At 41.8% G+C, this 24,023-nt stretch overlaps 1 protein-coding gene across 7 annotated transcripts in view; it reads left to right on the top strand.

The window, feature by feature from the left end:
* The window catches only part of kcnma1a (potassium large conductance calcium-activated channel, subfamily M, alpha member 1a), a 244,435-nt gene that overhangs the window by 38,481 nt on the left and 181,931 nt on the right, over nucleotides 1-24,023 (top strand). For all 7 annotated transcript variants that reach the window (XM_036546463.1, XM_036546461.1, XM_036546464.1 and 4 more), the window contains exon 2: nucleotides 14,416-14,580. In XM_036546463.1, coding sequence (XP_036402356.1) covers nucleotides 14,416-14,580 — 165 coding nt within the window. The remainder of the gene's footprint in view (nucleotides 1-14,415; nucleotides 14,581-24,023) is intronic.

The raw sequence follows: 24,023 nt of genomic DNA, 5'->3' as shown, positions 1-24,023 counted from the left end.
AAAATTTCCACCTATTTCAGTGTTTTGTGAGCCACTGAAATAAAAATGACCTTGCTTTCACCTCTGAACATAAATGCAACACACTCAGTAACCACATTTCTGATAAGACAGACACTCCCCATTATCTTCCATGGGGAGGTTACGAGGTTCAGGAGAGACCCAATTAGAGAGGGAGCTGTTTAGAAATGCACAGCTCCACAAAACCAATCAAAAACAGCACCCCCTCTGGTCATTGTAACTCATGTGTAAATATACCTGCTGTACTTGTATAAAAAAGAACTAAATCCTCTACCTGTCGAACTTCTGCTCCGTGCTGATGTTCCCGCAGCTGGCTGTGCAAATAAACCTTCCTGTCTTTCACTACGAACATTGGATCTGCTTCTTTGTCAGAATAAACCTTATTTCGATCCTCTGGGAGTTGACTAACAGGTATACCCTCAAAATGCATACTGAACCAATTTGTTTGACTCTTTCTGCGGAACTGGCATTGCAATGTTTAAAGACTAAATGCATCTTGCGCTAAACTCTACCATCATTTTGGTGTGCCTCTTCAGAAGTCTGCTTGCCGTGTTGAACATCTGGCTTTAAAACTGTAAAGGCAACCTGAGAAAGGAGAATGTCAGTGGGACACAATGGCTTACCTTTGTATCACAGGGTAATGTTCCTGTGGGCACAATATATCCAAATTCAGCTGTTATGTTGACCTAATACCTGTTACCTTCGTTCAGACTCTTTCATTTCCTGCACAGTAATGTAACAAAAAAATCAGAATGATTCTGTGTTTGAAAGGTGAAAAAACCCAATATTCTTGGTAAACTAAGGAAGATAAAGGTCAAATAATTAGTGGTGTAGGAGGGATTTTTATTATTTTGTATATGTTGTCATTTCTCAGCTGCAGGCTGAAACTCATGTTGGACAGCTTCGGTTTCAGCTTTAGGTAATATGAATATGACCCTCCCCTCACAGCAGCTCATTTCCTTAGCCTGCAGGGGGGTTCACAAGTTCACAGTTAAGTGTTCAGCTTCATGTGTCACTACGTTTGTTAATAATTGTATGAGGAATGCATGCTGCGTTGAAAATTCACTGTCCAGTTTACAGGTGTGCGAAAGGTTCTGGGAGATGATGTTCAGTTCTCTGCTTTTTGGAGTGTGCCTCCTTGCTAGAGTCACAGTGATTCGTCAGCTCTGCATTATAGCTTTGGTTTGCTCCTTTTGCAGTTCAGTTTCTGGTTGTTAAATTTCTGTGGTATCCAGTTACAGTGATGAGGGACTGAGGGCTTGGGATTAGTTGATTCACATTAGAAATGTGCATTTGGATGAATTTGGTCTTCAGATACTCTGTGGCTCTCCTGACTAACTACTAGTAGTGTAACGGATAGTAGTTGATCCGTGATCCGTAATGATCACCCCTCCCTGTTCGGTGAAAGCGAAATTTACGAGCGACGCGAATGCATGAAAAGTTAATGGCAGAAGGCCGATGGAGCTGACTGCGGCGAGAAAATTTCTGCTTGGCGAGCGCTGGAGGGCATACGCACTCGCGCTGATTAACCTGCCAGCTACATAATACCGCTACCTATCTAGCTATCACCAGTCAACTTAATGAAAGAACTAGCATCCAGGTTCATCTGTTCAAATCAGTTGAAACTAACGTTAGCTAGCTAGCTGGCAGGTAAGTCCAACGTTCAAGTGTAAAATGTATATATATCTGCACTATATGGTAAATAGGGAGCGATTTCGGACACAGCCGAAGAACAGCAGAACAATCGCTCATATTGCACTTTAATAATTCAGTATTGAATATTTTACTTTAAGATTTTATTTAAACATTGGACATCTTGAATGTTGTTTACGTTTAAGACCATGGGCAAAAGTTCCTTGCTTCCTTCCTTCCTTCCTTCCTTGTTCCGTGATCCGACCCGAACCATGAGTTTTGTGATCCGTTGCACCCCTACTAAATAGTAATCAAACTAAACATTTTCCCTCTTGACCACTGCATGAGATTGAGGTTCTTTCTGTGCAGCTACTGCCAATAGTCCCACGTTCCCTGATACTCTCAGGCAGGAAAATTAATCATATCAATGAATTATCTATCATAATTATGCAGTGTTCCTTCATGAATATTGATGAGAATGTGTGCAATTTCTCTAATTTTTTTCTTTTTCAAATTTCAAATTGACGGGCATTTGAATGCCTACCCAGGTGCCCATTCAGCAATCTCAGGCTCACATATTAGGGCAATTTAATATTAATCTCATCCCTACCTTTAACCAGCATGGGTGCTGTGCTACTTAGGCTCTTCAGAGACCTCTGCTGTGGCATCACTTCACTTCTGTTACAAAGGTTTCCTTCATGTTTTGTTTTTCTCTAACGTCTTCCCATCGAGCTTTATCCCTCCTTGGCCTCCTCGGTGGTGGGCCTGGCAAAGCAAGGCACGCAGTGTTTGACCCTCTTACTCCAATGCCCTGTGGCTGCTGTTATTTCACGAGAAACGCTTCTATAGAAAATCCTCATTGGGACTCCTGCTTACAGTGCACCTCCATTCAGGCCCTCCTGTGCTCCTTCTCAAAAAAACACCTCATAATGCAATGGGGGCAAAGCAAGGCTCGTCCACCCACGCTTTGTGGCTGGAACAATATGGTGTGTGTAGGTTATGTATAGCCACAAACCAGTGGGGCTGAAAATCATCCGTCAATGGCTGCATTGTTGTGAATAGGAGGCTCTGGCATGCGGCACTGTGACCTGCCGTCTTGTTGTGTATGGCGAGGGCTGCTAATGCATCTCTCCCAACAGAGGACTCTTTTAAAGGGTGCTCAGGTGGAAGTGGGCCTCATCTGAATGGTGCACTCTCTTTTCCCCCAACAATATTCTGCTGGAGCAGTCATGGCGTTGTGTCGTGTGATGGAATACATTCTTGAATATAGAATAATGTACAAACACACAAGATCCAAAGCTTGTCCAAACAATCCAGAGAATGCGTTGTATTTTGTGTGCTTATACACTATACATACTGGACAATAAAAAAATTATTGCTCTCTCCATGCCATTTTATTCATGTATTGTAGCGGATATTGCAAAACAAAATATTACTATTGTAAAATACATGCCACAGTGTAGGCTATGCATGAAGCTGCATGTGTCAAATTGAGGATAACTATCAGATTTTGCCAGTTGTCAACTATTGTGAAATATGTGTGTTGTGTATATTGTGGGTCTTGTGCCTCAATATTTATTGCCAAACGTTGTGTTTTGAGAAATGTGGAGGTGAGCTTTTAAGTGGCTTGTAGAGGTTTGCAGGATCATGGATCAAGGTGGGCACTAGACACATGAGTCTGACAGGGCAGGGGCCTTTAAACCTTTGGCTCACCCGGTGACAGTGGCATATGTCACCTATCCTGTTCAGCATGCGCAAACCATCTAATCCTCTTTAGACTAGCTGCCCTTAAAATAGTTCTGTGCATAGAGACTCCAAAGCTAATGTGATTTTGTGGGCAAATAACCTCTGTGACATTGATAGCCTCCCAGTCTTCCAGACCTTTTCCATAAAGTCGGAAAATATGTTAGCTGGAGATGGCTGGCTGGGTGATGCCATCTGGAGTCCCGCAATGTGGGAAAGGCTTTCCTTTCACCTTTGACCTCCCTGCTGTCTGTTGTCCCTGCATGTGTGATCAAATCCTTGCAGCTCATTCAGATTGCTACTGCTTGTTTGGTCCACAATGTCCCCAAATTCTCTCACGTTTCACCCACACTTACCTCCATCCACTGGCTACCAGTGATGACTTGGCATATTAGCCTACTGGGCAATGTAAGGCTCAGTTCTCCCTTATTTTCAGTCCATCATTGCATCCTACATACCAGCCAGGACACTGCACTCAGGATGGTTGGCTGTCCCCTCCTCTCACATTTTTGTGTCTTGGTCACGTCCTTTGCGTATCTTGGCCTCTATTTGGTGGAATGAGTTTCCTGTTGTGGTCAGAACAGCTGAATTGCTAGCAACATTTGATCACGGACTGAAGGCCCACCTCTTGAAACTGTACCTCATTTCCCCTACCCTAGTGTGATCTTGTTCCCTTTTTGTGTAATTTTTATATATTGTAGTTTTGTTGTTTGTAGTTTTTTTGGAATTTTGTAGTTTTCTTTCTCACAGTAATGTACATATTGCATTTCAATTGATGTTGTATCATGTACATGTCCTTGTTTCTTGTACAACATTTCATGCCATTTTGTTAAATGCACTTTGTATTTGCATAAGAGCATTTGCTTAATTACAACATGTAAATTTAATGTAAATGCACAAGAGCCATCCTCTGTTTTCATGTCTTCATCTCTCCCTCCTTTCTTCTCTCTATAGCTGAGTCCAGTCTCACTCTAGCTGAGTCCAGTCTCACTCTAGCTCAATCCAGTCTTGCTCTAGCCCAGTCCAGTCTAGCTGTAGCTCAGTCCAGTCTCTTGCTAACTCAGTCCAGTATTGCTCTAGCTCAGAAGGTCTGGCTGCATCTCTTGTCAGCTATGCTGATGGAATGACTCTCCTAGATCTCTGTTCCTTGACATCATGCCCTTGTTATTTGCGAAGCGATGTTGTCACTATTTCAGATCTGAGATTTAGGCCTCCAGTGCTCCTCTTCAATTCAGCTTTTCATAAATGGCTTGTGCAAAGCTTGTGCATTATCTTCTGCTGGGAAACAGCTGAAGAATATACGCCTCTACACTCTTGGCTCTTTTCAAGCTCAAATGGCTTTAAAGGCTGCTCTCTTGAGCTGAGCTTTTTACAGACAAGTGGCTGTCTAGGCATTTGTTGGTTCGCGCTATTTTTATGGTGGGATTTGATTAAGCAATGTGACAACTTTTCACGACGGGGTCGCCGGGCTGTAATCGAGTGAAAGGTGACTCTAATCATATTAGGGTTTCAGTGAGGTTTTACCTTACCTTTGCCTTAGTCAAATGTGGTGGGTAGCCTCTAACCTACTGTATAAATAGTATGGCATTACAAATGTGTGGATGCAGCACAAGTAGCTTACCTTCCACTGTTTAGACAGTTAGCTGAGAACTGGAATCGGAAACATGGTGTTTATTTGCAGAATGGTTGCGCTTTTTAGGAGAGTATTATTCCTTTGTAATTTAAATTCAGGAAATTTTAGCCAAAGTATGGAAAATAAGTGATGAATATTAGAGATGCACGGATCCACTTTTTTTCAGTTCCAATCCGATTCGATACCTGAATTTGGATATCTGCCGATACCAATACAGATACCGATACCAGAGCTCCTTTTTCTTGAATAGTTGTCATTATTGTCATTATTAGCATTATTGTTGTTGTGTAAGGTTACATAAGGCTGTAGTAAACCACACAGCACTTCTTGTTAAAAGAGCAAAAAATATACCAAAATGCATTAAATTTAGCATTTGCTATAGTTTTAATGCTAACTCGCTGTTTCCTCAAAGCTAAAATTAGCTGGAATTTTTCCAATATACTTTTCAAATTGCACCGGGTTTAGCATACGTGCTAAACGGCTAATCACACCAGTGTGACTGTACGTGCGAAAGGGTTAAATGCTCAAAAATATGTTCCCAAGACTCTGTTGCATTTGACTATGTTAATGTGGTTGAAATCATCACTGAAACTCATGCCAATGGATTTTCTGATTGCCAGATAGTCTGTATGGAAAAAAGGAAGGAATAGTCGAATCTTCATATTGAACAGCCAAATCCGATTCGACTGACAAAATTCTGAGTCGGGCACAGCCCTATTATTATACGATGCAGCACAACTTCCACCTCTCGGAATGTTGGCTTTACATGCATTACAAGTTGCTGTCTTGCTTTTCTGTGTTTCGGGACTAAAATATCTCCAAACTAAGGACATGTTGAGTTGATAGCCAACTGTTAACATTACTAGCTCACCCAGTTGCACACTAATGGTCCATCGCTCCGCCTGTAACTCTATTATTAAATTAATGAATTTTGGGACACAAAAAAAAAAAAAATATGCGGACTACTGGATATTTGTGTAAAACTGTTTAATTACTAATTAATTAATTTGTGCTACAACATTTTGGTTATGGGCTTAAAATTGCATTATTAGGCCAAATATTTGTAATTCATAAAAACATCAGACTATGGATCATTACGTGGATCGGTAACGTCAGTCCGATGTCCGATGAGTGAATTACATCAGTATCAGCACCTGATACCAATATTGGATTGGATCGGTCCCAACTCTAGTGAATATATACTGCTGAGTTACAGCATTGCCTTAAAAACCCTGACCAATAGATGTGCACTGCTGGTGACCACTCCATGAGTGACCACTTGTTGACAGTGTTCAAACTATGACATCACAATGGAATACTGTTGGCTCACAATCAGAACGCATTCCAAAATTCTGCCTGGAACCTGCATAAAACCGTGCTCTGCGAACATTAACTATAACTGTAGTGAAATGTGTTCACCTACCAATGGAAAAGTGATCATGTTAAGCCGATTAATGGATGTCTCCTCCCTCTGGTCGGGGGTTAAAAATAAACGGCACCCCAGAATAGAGTATTGCCTAATGATGCAAGTGAAAGTCAAAGGAACAGCTGCAGCAAAGCCAAGTTGTGTGTGAACAACTGTGTCACGTGGACCTCTCAACCTCTCTGCCATTCAGAATTATAGCATGCTCCCACTGGCTGTCAAATAACCAGCACCTTTGACTTTGGGATGCGCAATTGATTTTATATGACATGCTAAAAACATTTATAAATGCAATGCCATGTGGAATCCATCAGTTCATTTCCTTATACATGTCAGCAGAATTGTAAAGAGCTGTGTGCAATACAGAGGGTTCAATAACTGTAATTCAAACATGGGGGTTCCTAGAGGGCCATGTGTAAGCCACGGCGAGGGATCTTGCTAAATTAGCCGCTGCGTTTTCTCCGTTCCTCAGCCCGCTGACTCAAAAGGCTAAAGATACAGGGAAGCTCCAGAGAAGTTTTCCTATGGTAACCTTGGGCGACCGACTAAGAACCTTGAGCTGCAGTTTGCGTTGCGTTGCGTTATTGACACATGCCTCCCAGCATGAGCTAAAGACAGCAGACGATATGAATCACTCTGTGTGAAAAAAAAACTCCACATTCAGGCTTGCTGTATTTTAAGGGCCTTGCACGTCGCTAGCACAAACCGATGGGTGGACACATTTCTACTAATCCCCAGTCTCCACAAATGAAACCAGACCTGGGTGCTTGGCGATGGCGTCCCACCGTGTGTGTGTGTGGCTGTCCGGCATTCATGTTTGGATTGAAAGGAGAGACACGTCTACCCCAGTGTCTGTGGCAAAGTTGGGAAGACATTAAAAAGTTTGTTTGTGTTCCACTTTTGGTCACTTACATTGCTTACAATACATTTTACACATTTAGACAGCTGGCTATTTGCTGAAGGAGTTCAAGTTAAGTACCTTACTCAAGGTTACGATGGCAGTGCCCCACCCAAGAATCGTGCCTGCAACCTTTGGGTTACGAGAGACCCTGTCACCCTGCTGGTGACACTGGAATATAACTCTGTTCATACAGTCATCTCTGATATATTAACTAATTATGCTTAATAACAGTAAATTTGGTTATTAAAAATTCTGACTTGTGATTCAGCTGCTTTTATTTGCTGTAGCAGATGACTGGTACATTCTGTGCTGTATGTATTATGTAATTTGATAATCTGTGTAATTTTTGTTATCTGTGATTCTCTCCTGAAGTACACATAGTCACTTTTGTGGTGTACCTGGTGCTTTAAAAGGCACCCAGCATGTCATTGTGAGAACATAACCCAGAGCAAGTGTTTGGTTGGGAATAAATCAGTCTTGTAAGGCCCAATAACTCAGTCTGTACTTGGTACATCCAGATAAAGTTTCTATGTTTGTTTTTTAAGGAATTGACTAAATAGAAATTTATTTTAATTTAACTTTTAATAATAAAATTTTTTTATTTTATTAATTAATTTATTTTAATTTAACTTTTAATAATAAAATTTTTAATTTTATTAATTAATTTATGAGACTATTCAAGACTATTTTGAGTAAGACTGTTCAAACTCCATTTGTACATAGAGTATATATGTTATATTCTTGCATATACACACGCTCACCCATGAATGATAACTATATGGGGGACTGCTGACAGTGTTCCAGAGAGTGCATTTCCCGCATAGCTGCCCTTTAACTGAAACTCATTATACTGCAGCCGTAATTTCCCTGTGGTCGTGACTTTGGTGCCGCAGATTGCCCTTGTTAATGTTCCTTGCCGTTTCTGTGAATGTGGTGTCCACTGTTAATTTTCGCAGCTGATTTTGATTTAGTCTTAATCTTTTGACTAAAATGCATATTAGTTTTGTCACATTTTAGTCTTTTAAATTATTACTAGTTTTAGTCTTATTTAGTATTAGTTTTTTATTAAATCATTACAGTGACCTTTCATCAAGCACATAGATGTTCTTAAGCCAGCTACATTCCTTAGGTTTTCTTCTCAGGGCCAGGGACTCCTAAATTTGATGCATTTAATAATACAGTAACATCCAGAAAGGTTGTGTCATAATATTTACATGGTACATGAAAACAATCGAAGATTATAATAATGGTTATGAATATACAATATCTCTACGACACAAGCATAATAGGACACTGTACACTAGCTGACCTGTAAACAAACAGCGCCAATGATCGCTATTGCGTTGGCAAGCTAACATAAACACTAACAAGTAACACATATTGGCCACCGCTTCATTTGCAATACTGTAAGTGAAAAAAGACAATATTTCCACTGACTTTGTCTTACAGTGTAGGACCTAGCTTAGAACAACACTAGTATTGCTGGATATCGTAGTTATAAGCTTGCTAACTTGCAAATACAGAATGGCAACAGCTAGAGTGAGCGATGTTTGTATCTATGCTGTAGAGTGGGGAGGTAAGAGGCAGTCTAAATTTAGGAGCAGTCCAGCTAGCTAGGAGCATTGACTTAGTAGGTTGATCATGTAATGTTAACATTCATCCTGCACCTAAACAACATACCTACTGATATGCACAATTAACGTTAACAAGTTGAGTGAACAAGAAAAGACAGCCGTCTGCTTTTAGCTAACAGTCATGCCGCTAAGTTGATTTTGATAGCTATAGAACTTACCCTATCATATATTTCTGGTTGGTGCACCTTCAAATACCTCAATGTATGTACTGTTTTTCCCACCGATTTTGTACCCACACGCTCTGCATTGTGTTGTATTGTCAATAGCACTAGTGATATAGATACAATTTCTCCATAAATTGGCTCTTTTTTCTTCTGAGTGTTCCATTGGTGGAGCAGCACGACCTGGACCTGTATATCAATCAATCATAAGCATGCAGTACACGGTTATGCATATTTTGTAAAGTGAGTTCCTGCAAGTAATTTGATAAAAAAAAAGGGTAGCTAAATTGCTTGTCCATTCGTCTGTCTCTGAAATTATCGTTTCATTATTATTCATCAACGAAAACTGCACTGTATTTCGTCACAGTTTTTATTTCCAAAGGTGCATTTTTATTTCGTTATCATGTCGTTTTTTGTTGTGGAAAAAGATTTGTTGATGAACATTTCTCATCACAGTTTTCGCCAACGAAATTGACACAGGTGGTGTCCCACCGGTGAATCCCATTCCCCCTTGGATGCTTATTTCCACAGTGGGAGTCATGGCATGCACCACCTGATGCATGCCTGAAGTTCTTTTCAGCGAGAAAAGCAACCTGCCCCTGTGCGATGTGAGCATTGGGTGTGAGGCATGTGACAGGGGACAGGGCCGTTTTACAATGGAGCAGGACACAGGCAAAGAGGAGAGAAGATTGAAGCATGGACTTGGCTAACGCAAGCCATTTTAAGGAAGAGTCTCCCATCAGCACTCTCTCACTCAATTATGTCTAATGTAGCATCACAATACCCTTGTATGCTTCCCATTAAAATCAGTTTCATTGTTAGAAAGAGCTCTGACATCTTTAATATTGAAAAAGTTTGATCGTAAGAATTTTTTGATCATGAGGCAAACCCTGTCTCTTGCTGCTTTGCTGCAGTCACTGGAACAACACCCCGTCTGCAGCTATAGACCCCGTAAATGCAAAAGATCAAATAAAATTAAAATTAAAAACAGAATGCTGGGAATGAATGGTGTTTTCCAGAAAAGGCTTGCCTGCTCGCTTGCCTTTGTCACTTGAAGGATCAAGTTGTGAGAAGACTAAGCTCTTTCTGTGTAGAACAATTACAGACCGTAATCCAATTTCACTGGAAAATCCTCCCGTGGCAGACGGAGAGCATGATGCATTTATTGTGACAGTGTTTTTGGGATAGTCAGGCATGCTCGACCCGACCGACTGCCACATGCTCAGCATTTTGCATAACGTTCAGAGAACACAGAGACAGTCACTATGGCAATAGCAAACAGACATGGTTATGGGAATGGAAGGACATTCCGATTATTATTTTTAATAGTTGCATGTGAACGAGTGTGAATAAAACTGAGGACACCAATTTGAACATTTGATTTAGTTTTAATCTGCCTTTTGAAAATTCAGTTTAAAAGCAATGTATAATTACTATGCTTTTTAAAAGCTGCTGTCTGGGGTGGGTTTCAAAGATTACATTTCACATATTTATGAAGCTGGGTGTTTCCATCATAATTTCTGTGTAAGCACTTAGCTTGAGGGTATGTACAACAGCAATGCTCTGACAGGAATTCAAGCCTGTGACCTTCTGACTGCATGGACAGATTCCCTGATGGCTGCTGCAGCAGACAGACTGTTGCAAGACTGAAGACGCATGTGTAGAAATGAGGGGAGGCAGATTTTCAAAGCAGCACACTGGCATTGACAGATATGGTGGTTTGTAAAGTTATATTTGCAGCCTCAGTGTTCTCACGTGCTGCCGGCTGCTATAGCAATGAATCAGGCGTGCGCTTGCAATCACAAGCTCCTCAGAGAGTCAGAGGAGAGCAGAGTGTGCCCTGGCTAAGAGGTGGTAGGATGGTAGGATAACATGGTAGGATATGGGGGGTGCATTCCCCAGCTTTTGCAGGTGCAGAAGTTGAGCAGGATGGGTCCAAGCGTGTAACCTCACTGTGCTGGGCCCTGGGATTGTTTCAGCAGACATCTGATCCATAACGGTGGCACACCCTGTGTGATCATGGGAAAGAGGGGGAGGAACTGCCATGTCCCTCCACTCTGGGTATTAAGGAAAGGCTTCTGCTACAGTACAGCGCATAACATCACAGTCACATATCCATAGTTTATTCATTTATCCATTTATACAACTGGAGGTAAGTCAGGGTATAGCCTTGTCCATTGGTATGACAGCAGTGCCCCACTGGGGAATCAAACTGACCTTTGGGTTACCACCCCCTCCTTACCTCCTTACTACTTCCTTACTATACCACACTTCCATAGGGGAGGTGCAAAACTTTCCAATTGGCTGAAGGATCTAACCAGAAATTTTAAGAAAGGATCTCCCATCAATAGTTGATTCTTTTTCACATAATTATCTCTAATGTAGCATCTCAGGTGCCTTTGTGTGCTTCCCATTAAAACCATTTTCATTATTAGAAAGAGCTCTGATGTCTACATATCAAAGAATTTTGATCATAACGAAGGTTGGAAATGCTTCCTAATTTTCGTTTTCGTTACACACAAAGGCAATGGAGGCACAATAGATCCAATTACATTGAAGGGGAATCCGTTTCAGAGGGTATGATCTTTATTTAAATCTTGTGAATCCTGTGAAACAACCAGAAAAGGTTCAGTATGAATATAAAATACAGGTGAGATCTCTGCCTCCCTTGTTTGCAGCCTCGCAAGCTGCTCCTGTTCTGAGCTGAAGGAATAGATTGCATGCAATGCGTTGCTTGCAGGAGCCACCACCCACACGCAAGCAGTGAGATAACAAATGGGTTACATCAGTGATCTCTGTATGCTTATAGTCGCATGACAGATGATCTTATCCAGAGTGGCTTACATAGGTCACATTTTTCTTTTTTTAAAACATGGTATTCATTTATACAACAGGATATTTACTGAGGAAGTTCATGTTAAGTATCTTGCTCAAGGTTACAACAGTAGGGGTCCATCTGGGGATCAAACTGGCAACTGTAGGGTTGTGAGCACTGCTCCATGGCCACTGTTACCTCTATGCAGGGGGTAGCATCTGATGGTGACATCAATGTCAACCATCTTCTGAGGCTCAAAAGCATGGTTGACCCTATGCATGGTTAGCATCTGACATTGACCTCATAGGAACCCCTCTTCTGAGGCTCAAATGCATTGTTGACCCTATGCATGGCTGCCATCTGACAGTGATGCCATAGGAAGCCATTTTCTGATGTAAAAAAGCATGGTTGACTCCTTCTTCAGGCCAAGAACACCAATCAATTATTTCTAGATTGTTTTTTGCCACAGTTTTTGTCTAGTTCAGTGGTGATAAAGAGACTTACCCTACCACTTCATGGTTATTCTGCAACAGTGTTGTGTTAACCTTGTGATCGTGGGCAGCTTTACTATGCCTCTGCTGACCTGGCGAAGTCTGGTCAGACATCATGGAAGCACACCACACTCCTCGGAGTGCTTTACAGTAGGACATGTGCTCCCAGCTCCCCCTGCTGAAGAGAGAATCAGAAGGTAGGGACCTGGAATGAGCTGAAGTGGACTGGAGCATTGGCAGATGCAGAACTGCTGGCTAAACTGGGCATTGGAGTGATATACTGGTTGAGGGCTCATGACCCTTGCCTTGGTTCCCAACCCAATGTAAGGTTCCTGGTTCAAATCCAAGGTGAGGCACTGCCCTTGGGCAAAGTATTTAACCTGAATTTCCTTAATAAATATCCAGCTGTGTCAGTGGATAACTTGAAAAAATGTAAGCTATGTATAATTTGCTCTGGATAAGATTGTCTGCTAAAGAAAAAAACAAGTTTTTCATACAGAGATTACTAAACTGGATACATGTTCTCATGTTGTATAGGAACCACTGTTATCAGCAGGAGAGAGATAATTATTACATAATGCATGTATACTGCAGTGTTACAGTCACATATAGTGTAGTTAATAGCTGGTAGGACATTCAGAGACAAGCATGTCTGATTCATTGCAGTGGGAGTTCCTCTCTGTGTAATATATTTTACTCATGCAGTGTTCTCTACCACAGCACATGTACATGATCCTGCAGTATTGGATGAGTGCAGAGAGCGGCTCCAGATTGGTACTGGATCCTTTTCTCATTTTCACACATTCTCTTTGTTAAAACAAAAAGGTTGTTTTTGTTATGATGGCTGTTCCAGCAGAAAGCATGGCTCTCCTGCCCACCCTTTGATGAAGTGTTCTGCACCTGGGCAGGCGTAACCCTTTGGGAGCTGTGTATATTTCCTGCGTTGTGAATCATGTTCGCCCCTGTGGGTCTGCCCACACTGCGTGGAGGAGTGTGTTAGAGTGTGTCAGGGAAGACAGCACCGCCGCAATTCGGAGTCAAGCACCGATCTCTGTGGTGCCCCCCCCTCCCAGTTTTCCTGGGATGTTCAAAGCACTAGTCAACCCAGGGACCTCAGGCTGTGTAGATGCACCCAATGACCTGCTAAACACTGCCTGGGTAAAGTGCATCAGCACATCAGTACAACATTATTAACATTATGGCTTCTCCACTGTTTGTGATGGCAAAAAGCTAGCACTCCAACAAATAAAACACACACAAACACAAACTGCTGATGGTTAACTACTTTTTTTTAATAAGCATGCAATCTACATGAACAACAGTGCAAAAAAAAATAATCACACTACATGTGAACAAAAGTTTTAATGCATTGCAAGTGTCACAATAGTCAAAACATTAATAACATAACTGAAGCTAAATCACTGTTGTGCCCCAAAAGTTCCACACTAAAAAGCAGGACTGAAGAGCCACAGCATAATGAATTAGAGACTATTAAGCACAAGCGTATTAGCATTGAGCTTTCAGCCTTTAGCCAGTGTCCATTTGGTAGCATGCTATGGTCCTCACTGTCTGTACCTCCTCAGGCTGTGGGCAATACCATCTGGGCTCTGAATGGATCAGCTGTTAGGTTGACAGGACCAGGCTCTCTCCCTGAGTCGGGTGCCTGCCTGCTGATCCAAGCTTCTCTGTCTGTCCCTATCACGAAGCAGACTGTGCGAAACAATCTTGATAAATTGATAAGAGTGATTGATGAATGGATTGATGCCAATCTTGTCCATCTCTGTGTTGCAGTGTGGAAAAATGATTGATTGGTTGGTTTATTGATTATTAGGCCTATTGATTGATCGATTGTGTCTCTGTTACAGGGCACCGTGGGAACAACTTTGATTGACTGTTGGATTGGTTTAGTGATTATTACACCTATGGACTGATGGATGCACTGTCTGTGTGTCTGTATGTTGCAGGAAACACAGAAGGTCAACAACCCGACCAGCAACATGGCGGATGGACCAGCGAAAAGCCCTCATGAAAAAGAGGAAGCTCCTGCCAGTGAGGTGGGCTGGATGACCTCTGTCAAAGACTGGGCAGGGGTCATGATCTCTGCGCAGACATTGACCGGCAGGGTGCTGGTGAGTTCCCCCATACAAGGCCCCCCATCTCATGTCACACCCAGCCTCCTTGGGTGACCTGTGACCAGAGCCCCAGAGAACAGGGATTGTAGATTTGCCATATATGGAGGCTGATGCAAGGACAGGGATGGGCAGCACTTTATCGCTGACGTTATGCTATTCCATTAGCCCCATATCACTGTGGACGGAGCTCCCTGCCTGTTGGCACCAGTTATAGATTCTACATCGTCATAGGCATGCGTTGAAGGATGCCTGCAGGATTTCTCCTAAAAGAATCAAAACAAGATATTTATCTGTCTGGAGATTTATTTCTGTGAATCACAACTGTTCTACCACAAACTAAACCAATATTTGAAATATATTTAAATGAGTGCACATGGATCAAGGGCTGCTTGTGGGTCACTCTCAGGTGATTATGCAGATCTGGCTGGTGAAATGTTGAGTTTTAAAAGCACCTGTAGAATACAGAAAGGCTTAACACATGCCAGCATGCTTTTTATGCCCAACCTCTACAGACCGGGCTTCAGGCATAACCTGATCACAAGTTACTGATCTGGAACCAGACTGCCCAACCACAATTCAAACTTTAACCATTATTAGCCAAAAAGCAAAACTGGCTAAGATCAACACATACAGAAAAACTGTCAGCATCACCACTCAGGCAAAATGGCTTTGCTGAACACTGAGTGCCTTCATGTTACATAGCTCACTGTAGCTTATGTGAGCTCTTTGCCCTGGACAGGCCAGTGGCATCATTTGTCAACAAAAAGTGAGTTTCTAAATATTAGGGATTGACCCAAATATTCGACTATTCGGATATTCGTTTCATGGGTAGGTATTTGGTTTTCAATTTTGGGATTCGGATATTCGTTTTTGTTTTTTTGCTAAATGTAGGCTATCAATAAAGGCGAAATGCAAAACACATTTTGTCAGCACATTCTTGTACTATACTTATACTTTTTAATTGAACTGTTAAAATGTGGAAATATATACCATCTCAGCCTGGGCGCCTGACATCCCTCTCACTCACAAGAGTGAACGCCACGGTGATGGGAAATAAAAAGTAACCGGCGATCGCTAGGGGTGCAACGGATCACAAAATTCACGGTTCGGATCGGATCAATATAACTTTGTTTTCCATTTATTGCTAAGGGTTCTTAAGGTTCTTTAAATAAGAAACTTTTGCCCATGGTCTTAAATGAAAACTACATTCAAGGTGTCCAATGTTTAAATAAAATCTTAAAATAAAATATTCAATACTGAATTATTAAAGTGCAATATGAGCGATTGTTCTGCTGTTCTTCGGCTGTGTCCGAAATCGCTCCCTATTCACCATATAGTGCAGATATATATACATTTTACACTTGAACGTTGGACTTACCTGCCAGCTAGCTAGCTAACGTTGGTTTCAACTGATTTGAACAGATGAACCTGGATGCTAGTTCTTTCATTAAGTTGGCTGGTGATAGCGAGATAGGTAGCGGTATTACGTAGCTGGCAGGTTTATGTCAGTTGCAACTATCTAGTCACTTAGCTAGCTAGCTAGCTGGCACAGTTAGATAGACACAAAGATGTTCATACAAATGTTCGATTAAACTTGCAAACAAAAAAAGTATATTCAGAAATTATTAATTTATTGTATGACTGAATAGTGAGTGAGTGACTGAGTAAGCGATTTCGGACGCAGCCTTCTCTGCATCGAGATTTAGGGAATTATTACTTTAAAACGTAACAGCGGCAGTAAGACTGTATTTCACACTATTTATAAGCTGCGTTTTAACCGAATGCGAATCGCTTTTCGCGCGCGGGTTGGATCACTTGCCTGAAACATGAACAAGCGAATTTCGCACCACGTCACAGCAAGCATTTTTGATTGCCAACGCTGCTAGCAAGTTGCTGAAGAGGGGGCGTGGCGTGTAGCCCTACTTGAAGGTGATTGGCTTTCGCCAGCCGAAATTTTTGCTCGAGTTGAACATTTTTTTAACTCAAGCAAACCGTTGCTAATGCTCATTTCGCGTCGCTTTCAGTTTGCCAGCGGTCAGCTCTCTGCTCATTCGCCTCTTGCCATTGACTTTTCATGCATTCGCGTTGCTCGTAAATGTCGCTTTCACGTTCGATTAAAACGCAGTTTTATGGTTAAGCTTTGCAATTAATCCGCGGTTCACATAAGTGCCAAACCGTGGGGGGGGGATCCGTACGGATCACGGATCAACTACTATCCGTTACACCACTAGCGATCACTAAGCTCGTGCTTTGAGACTCGAAGGGAGGGTCTAATTGTTTCGACCGACCCTAGCTAAGATTGTCACGCTGGAAGGATGCTAGCTGTAGCTATGTCATGCTTCTCTCTGCTTCCGTAAGGCGTGAGGCCATTTTTAAATATCACGGCTCCGTCAGCAGAGACGGCGATGGGAAATAAAAAGTAGCCAGCGATCGCCTAGTTCCTACTTTGGGACTCGAACGGAGAGTGTAATGGTTTCGACTAACCCCTAGCTGTTTGCAGTGGCGGCGGGTGAGCTGGAAACAGGGGAAGCCCGAACATTACCTTTAAATCTATCATTGCTTTCAACCTGGCCCCCTTTATCCTCCTTGATTAACAATAAAACAAATAATTCACAGAATAATTGACACCAATCGCGTGAATAGAGTAAATGATTATGCTTGCGAAACAGCGCAGATTGTCTGTAGTTTGTTTGCTTGCGAAAGCCACAACGTGAGATAGTTTAATTAGCAAGGATGGCATTTATCGATTTAAATTACGTTAAATGCTCATGACACATCACAACTTTTGTGAGGTCTGTGTTCTAAACGTTATTGTTCATTGAAGGATGCTAGCTGCAGCGATGCCATGCTGCTTCCGGAAGGCGTGAGGCCAATACTGCGGCTCCGTAAGCAGTGACGGCGGTGACTGTATAGAATTGGTTAAATGCAGAGGACAAATTTTGTTTAAATGTATGCCAGTACTGAGAAATGACAATAAATAAATTATAAATAAATATAAATCTTATAAATCTCAAATCTTAGAATTGTTGGAGCTAGTTTGCGGTTTCTGCGTTTGTTTCACAGCGCTTTGTCAGGCGTTGTCTCAGATTCTGAGCCTATTATTATGAACATTTATGCATGTCTGTAATTTATTCATGATAAGAAAAATTGTCACAAGCTGTTATTATGTCACAAAAAGTGCACAGATAGGACCTCATTCAATCAAACCCCTCGGGATTACAAACATGCAGAAAACGCAGCAAACCTTTTGGAAAATGTTTTTATTAACATATAACAATACAAACAACAATACTGTAGAATGACAGAATCCTTAAAAATGAATGGGTTTAATTAAACCTAAGCCATTGCAGCGCTATGCCATCCATCTCAGCCAAGAACGGAGAAATGTCTGGCTTAGTCCCGAGTCATGCTCAGCCCCCTGGCCGAAGCTTCGAATATTCGCTGTTGATTACTACCGAAGCTCCGGAGCCCAAAAATGGTATTCAGGACAACCCTACTAAATATAATTAATGTTTGCTGCTGTTTCAGAAAGGCTAAGCCACATCTATGGCCAGCAGCACATCAGAAGGCAAGAGCCACACTGTCTTTAAAGAGTACTATATAACTATATTAGTATATACTATAGTAACTATATTTAGTACTATATAACTATACCCAATGAGTCACATCTCATTATCTATATTATGTATTATTATGTAAATTATGAAAATTATATTATTGTATTAAATATAATTTTAAATGATTATATACAGATGAGATGACCTGTCAGTCAAAGTATGGCGGGCCCCATTTATAACATTTATGACGTCAGATGCTTATCCAGCAGGTTGCTAACTGCTAATGAGTTTGCAATAATCATTAGGCCTCCTTTATGCCTTTAGCTAGGTTGTTTGGTAGTTTTCTTTCTTTTTTTCAGAATAGGAAGTAAAAAATAACAAAAGAGATTATTTAAGAGTGTACTAAAATACAGTCAGTCATGAAAGCTGTAATGTGGTGATGTGATGCATACTCAATGAGCTGTCTCCAATCTCCTGAGTCAATGCCATTGTTGTCACTGCCATTGTTGTCACTATGGTACACTTTTGCTTTGGGCAAATGTGAAAGATACTTCAGTGTTTGGACTTGTGGTCAAGACACCGCGTTGAATGTAGCTGTCTGTAACAAGAGTGGCCATGTGAAGGAGGACGATGGCTGATATTCCTCCTCATGCAGTTGCAGAACGTGACTTGAACGTGGCTCCTTCTCCTCGGATATTGTGGACTATTGAGTGCTGTCAAAACAAGTTGATGGGCATGGGGGCGCCAGCATATCGGGTGGCCCTGTGAGGAAAGGCTGAACCTGATAGCACTGGAGCCATCCGTGGGTGGCGTAAAGGTCACGATCAGCACCAAGACCATGGGGACTGACATACTGAATACCACGCTGGCTTGTCCTAAATGTGGTGGGTTCACTGAGAACATATTCTGTTTTTTCTCCCCAGCATGCAAGTTATGATGCTGATGTCATAATGGGTACAATTATGTAATAATGTATGTAATGTTGTATTGCTGGATTCCATTGTGACATGAGCTTATTCATTTGCATAGCCCCCATGAGCCCTTGTTGAAAGGACTTGTTCCATATTTTGCTTCACACCCAATTTTTGCACAAAGCTGAAAAAATTAAAACAAAAATTTATTGCATCATGGACTGTGTGTGTGTGTGTTTGTGTGTGTGTGTGTTTGTGTGTGTGCATGTGTGCATGCGTGTATCAGACTTACAGTTCTGCATGTCCACTCTTCTGTGTGAGTGCACTACAAAGCACCCCAATTTTGAACATTGGGGCACTGTTTTCCTTTAAGAGGCTGTGCTTGCTGAAGGGCTCTGTGGTGTGCTGGTTGGAGAGCACAGAGTAGTTGTGTGAGTAGGTCTACCTGTGCCAGGGCTATCACTGGGCCCAGAGTATTACCCTCCCCCCCCCTAATCTCCAGCTGGAGTACTCTACCGCAATCATAAATCACCACTGCTGTAACCGTAACCATGTCTGTGTGTTGCTGCAGTGCCACGTCACTGCCCACAGTGTCCCACACAGATATAAAAAGAAAGGATTCCATTTGGAACCAGGGTGCCTGTTCTGCTCCAAAACGAAAGTGTATTTTTGGAATGACTTGTAGTGAGGTGGAGAGGTTCCGTGAATGCTCAATAGCATTGTGGTTGCCATTAGGTTCTTCGGTAAATAAATTGCAAACCACCAGTACCAGCTCATGAAACTGCCAGTGCCATATCACACTGGACTGAAAAGTGATAACTCAGACACTTGCTTAAAGTATTCAGCCCCCGTACAGCAGAGCCTGTCTGTGCTTTGTAGATTTCCCCATCATGTTGCTGTTGTGTTGTGTGATGTTGTGTTAATGTTCAGTGGGTGTTTCTTTCTTCATCAGCTTCCACAGAGATGTGATTTCCTCTTGTTCTATTCATGGTGCACACAACTTGAATTGAGTCCAAGCTATTCCTTTTGTCTTGCTGTCTAAGAACACATGGATAAAAACAATAAAATAAAAATACTAGCCAGGGTGTTACTCAGTGGTGGATGCTCTTGCTGTGATCTACACTGCTTTATAAAAAAACTTTAGTTTGTGTGTGTGTGTGTGTATGTGTGTGTGTGTGTGTTTGTGTATGCATGTGTACACGTGTATGTGAGTGTGTGTGTGGGTGAACGGACACAGACACACACGTGTCTGTGTGTGTGTGTGTGTGTGTGGGCGGTGGGACTTGTGCCCTCGATTAGGGCTCTTCTGCTGCTTAAAATGGCAGCATGCATCACTCTGGACTCAGCCCAGGCTGGTTACCCTGGCAACGGTGGATCATCTAAGAAAATTAGATGGGCGTGCTCGACCTGCCCTGCTTAGATCTGCAGGACGAATTAAAAGCAGTAATAATGGGGGAATGAATGAGCACCGTTTGCACCCCCAGGAGGATGTCAGTACTGTGTCCAGAGAGATGCATGTCGAAAAAGGGTGCCTTATGGACTCTTTGTTAGTTTGTGCAGTGTGATTAATTTTGCAGGTTGGAAGAGATCAAATGCTTCCTGGAGGCTATTAGCTTCTCAGTCCATCTGATCACCACTTAATGCTGCCCTGTTATTTGGTGATACGGATGTGTTTCCCCCCTCAATGTGCCAACATTGAGAAACAACGGCGATGACCATATTTATTTTGGCTCTTCAAGATGCCATGAGGGCTTGATGAAGCGCACCCATAAAGGCCTGGTTGTAGTCGTGTAATACACTGTGTTTTTTCCATCTATAGCACCATCATTTGCTTGGTAGCAGATAGATGCAGGAACAGCTAGGCAGGAAAATGAAACCAGACTTATAGTCTTTCTCACAATATCATTCCTCTAACAGAGTAATCCCCATCATAACGAAAACATAATGAATGTTAAAGTATAGATTCCTGGCCACAACGCTAATATGTTGATGTTATTTGCTAATGCTAATATACTAGCCACAGAAGATATTACACGTTGTACATCATAATCAGAAGCCTCCAATCAGGATCAGACAGGGGAATACCCTCTGGGATTAGGCTGCTACTGCTTGCCCTTTGTTTAAGTAAATGGTGTGGGTGTGGTTGTGGTTGATGTGAAAGCCCTGAAAGGGTGCCACGATGTGTCATATTCCTCACTCTATGTGGACTAATACAGGCTGCACAGATAAACATGCACAGTGATTGCAGCGGGTTTAGGATTATGGTATGGCAAGCCGCTATGGAGATTTAGCTCTGTGTGTGTGTGTGTGTGTGTGTGTAAAACGTGTTATTGCGGGGGTTTTGGGGAAGACAATACTAGTAGGGCTTGGGGAAATAATAGGAATATAAACATTGTGTAGCATTTCCACACCATAAGCCCTTGCGTTGTGTCGTGGCAGAGGAGTTGTATTGGAAAATGAAATATTAATTGCTCTGCTTGGAGATTAAATCAAGCACAGAGAAGAGGAGCCACTGTCTTTGACTTTCTGTGAGTTTCACCGAGAGAACATGGGTAAAAAGCTGGGCCCACACTTGGCAGGGCTGGGGCCCAGGGCCGCCCGTCGCATAAGCGAACTAAGTGGCTGCTTAGGGCCCCCGTGGCCACCAGGAGCCCCCAAGAGTGCTTGAAATGTCCCACAAGAGAGCTTGAAATGGTTTTTTGTGATATATGTAGGGTTGTCAAAATAAGGTGTTAATTTCCATTAATTATAGAAAAAATAACACATCAAAAAAACTAACACAGATTAATTGCACTGTGTGATGCCCCTTGACCCTATATGTCTCGGTGCATTTAAGCAATATCACATGAGAGGGAGTGGTGTTATATTGAATATCAGCTGCAAGCCGAGTACCGAAGATAATCACAGCCATGCTGATATTAAGTATAACAGCACAACCTCAGGTGTGATGTTGCTTTTATGCAACAGTTCTACAAACAAGGCTGTTTATCAAGTAACGATAATTTGAGACAACAAATAATGTATTTTGTTGTTTATTCAGCTCCGCCGACAAAATAATTCCTTCAGTAATACATTTACACGTGTTGTCAAGCAACACATAAAGTTTCTTGACTGAGGGTTAGTTAGCTAGCTAACTTATCACACACGAAATGGCTAGCTATACGGTAGGAAAGTGTAGCACAACTGAAATGAATAGCTTGTGTGAGTCCTGCGTAAAGCCTGTCGGGTAGCAGGTAGCCGAGCGGTTTCAGCGGCTACGTTACTCCCCGAGACCTGGTTAAGTAGTGTTGTTGCTCACAGATTAAGGGCAATTTGCCTTTAGCTCAACTGGTAGCGACGCTGGTCTTAGGAGGTTGGCAGCGAGCAGTAAGAACCTCGGTTCGAAACTCGCTCGCTCGCTGACTCCTTTAACATCAATACACAACACAGTGTAGAGCCCACCCGTTACACAAGCAAGTCACTTTTAATCATAGCCCACCACAGGCTATCGAGCTACTTTTTAAGCATACACGGACGGGCTAGATATACAATAGGCTTACTAGCTAGCTATTGTTATCATACCCAGCTGCAGGCTAGCTAGGTTCTTTTATATCATACATGGAAACATATCCACATTATATACTAGGGATGTGCATCTCCATCACTGAGGCAGATGCGATACACATCTCGATGCATTGCCAACGATCCGATACATTAAAGATACATATTAGTGATGTGCAGTTCATGCACGAACGAATCTGAGTGTACTGAGTGTACTGAATCCCTAGTCTAAAAGATTTGTTCCTTCCTCTTTGTAAACATGTGGGCTGATTAGCTGGCATAGCAGCTATTACTCTCTCCAGTGGATATTAGATATGCGGTCTGTCCACGAAGCAGCCTATCACAAAACTGTATCAGCAGCATGCGCATGACAACAACTAGCCAATGGCTGAAATGCTAAAACTCTCGAAGCACCTCCCACTGGCCATCTCGGCACAGCTGACGATTTGGAACGATGCTGACAAGTTCCTCAGTTCACCAGTTCCCTCGGACTCCAAAGATTCACTGACTGTAAAGACCTGGTTGCCAGAATTGCTAGTTCTCAGTATAGCAGGCTTGGGCTAAATCTGCCATTGGCTGTGATGATGCAAAAGGAATCAGAGCGCTTCCGTGGCATTATTATAGGAATTAAAAATATTATTAAATATTATTTTGCTCATCTACCTGCAATATTATTTTATATTTATATTTTTAGCAGTATCATATTTTAGGTGTGCACAATGTAACGCAGTTCTTGTTTATCACAACTGCAATTTTACGTAGGCTACGAGTTATTTAATGTTGACATCACATTTCCTTTTAACGTGAATAAAGTCCTTATTAATAAATACTGACAAATCAACATAGTAGGCTACAAAACAAAACAGAAATGTGATGCATAAGCTTACGCATGACATTTGTAGCGTACTATGTCTACATTAACAACAAATAAAAATACAACATCGCTGACTAGGCCTACAAGTATATTAAAATGTCTGGGCTCGTTAGTTCAGTACTTGTAAAACGAAGTTTTTCGCTTCGGATATGATAAGCGTGGCTCTTTTTTAGTCAATGATTTTTTGAGTTTTAGCAAATGACATGTACTTAGGCTATTATATGCGTTAAAATGTGGGGTTCTATTACGATTTAATTATTATGAATTTCATTGACACTTGGTTTCACACGTGCTGTTTTGCCGCAGAGCAGGCTAATAATGGACATGATGTTTGGAACAATGTAGAGTAACTTTTAAAATGCAATAAACTATTTACAGTTTCGTGCATGTCGCCCGATCGGATATGGAAATGAACGAATCAGTGAGTCAAAGATTCGAATCATTTTATTGAACTGAACTAAAGGAACCGAATCACTAAAAAGAATCGTTTTGAACACCACTAGTACATATGAAGCAACTACTAATGCGATATGATCGCCCCTATTGCAATCACGATTT

The sequence above is a fragment of the Megalops cyprinoides genome, chromosome 15 (assembly GCF_013368585.1).
Source record: "Megalops cyprinoides isolate fMegCyp1 chromosome 15, fMegCyp1.pri, whole genome shotgun sequence".
In the NCBI taxonomy this organism is placed as follows: Eukaryota; Metazoa; Chordata; class Actinopteri; order Elopiformes; family Megalopidae; genus Megalops; species Megalops cyprinoides.
The sequence above is the reverse complement of the archived record's forward strand: the minus strand, read 5'-3'. Positions and strand labels throughout refer to the sequence as shown.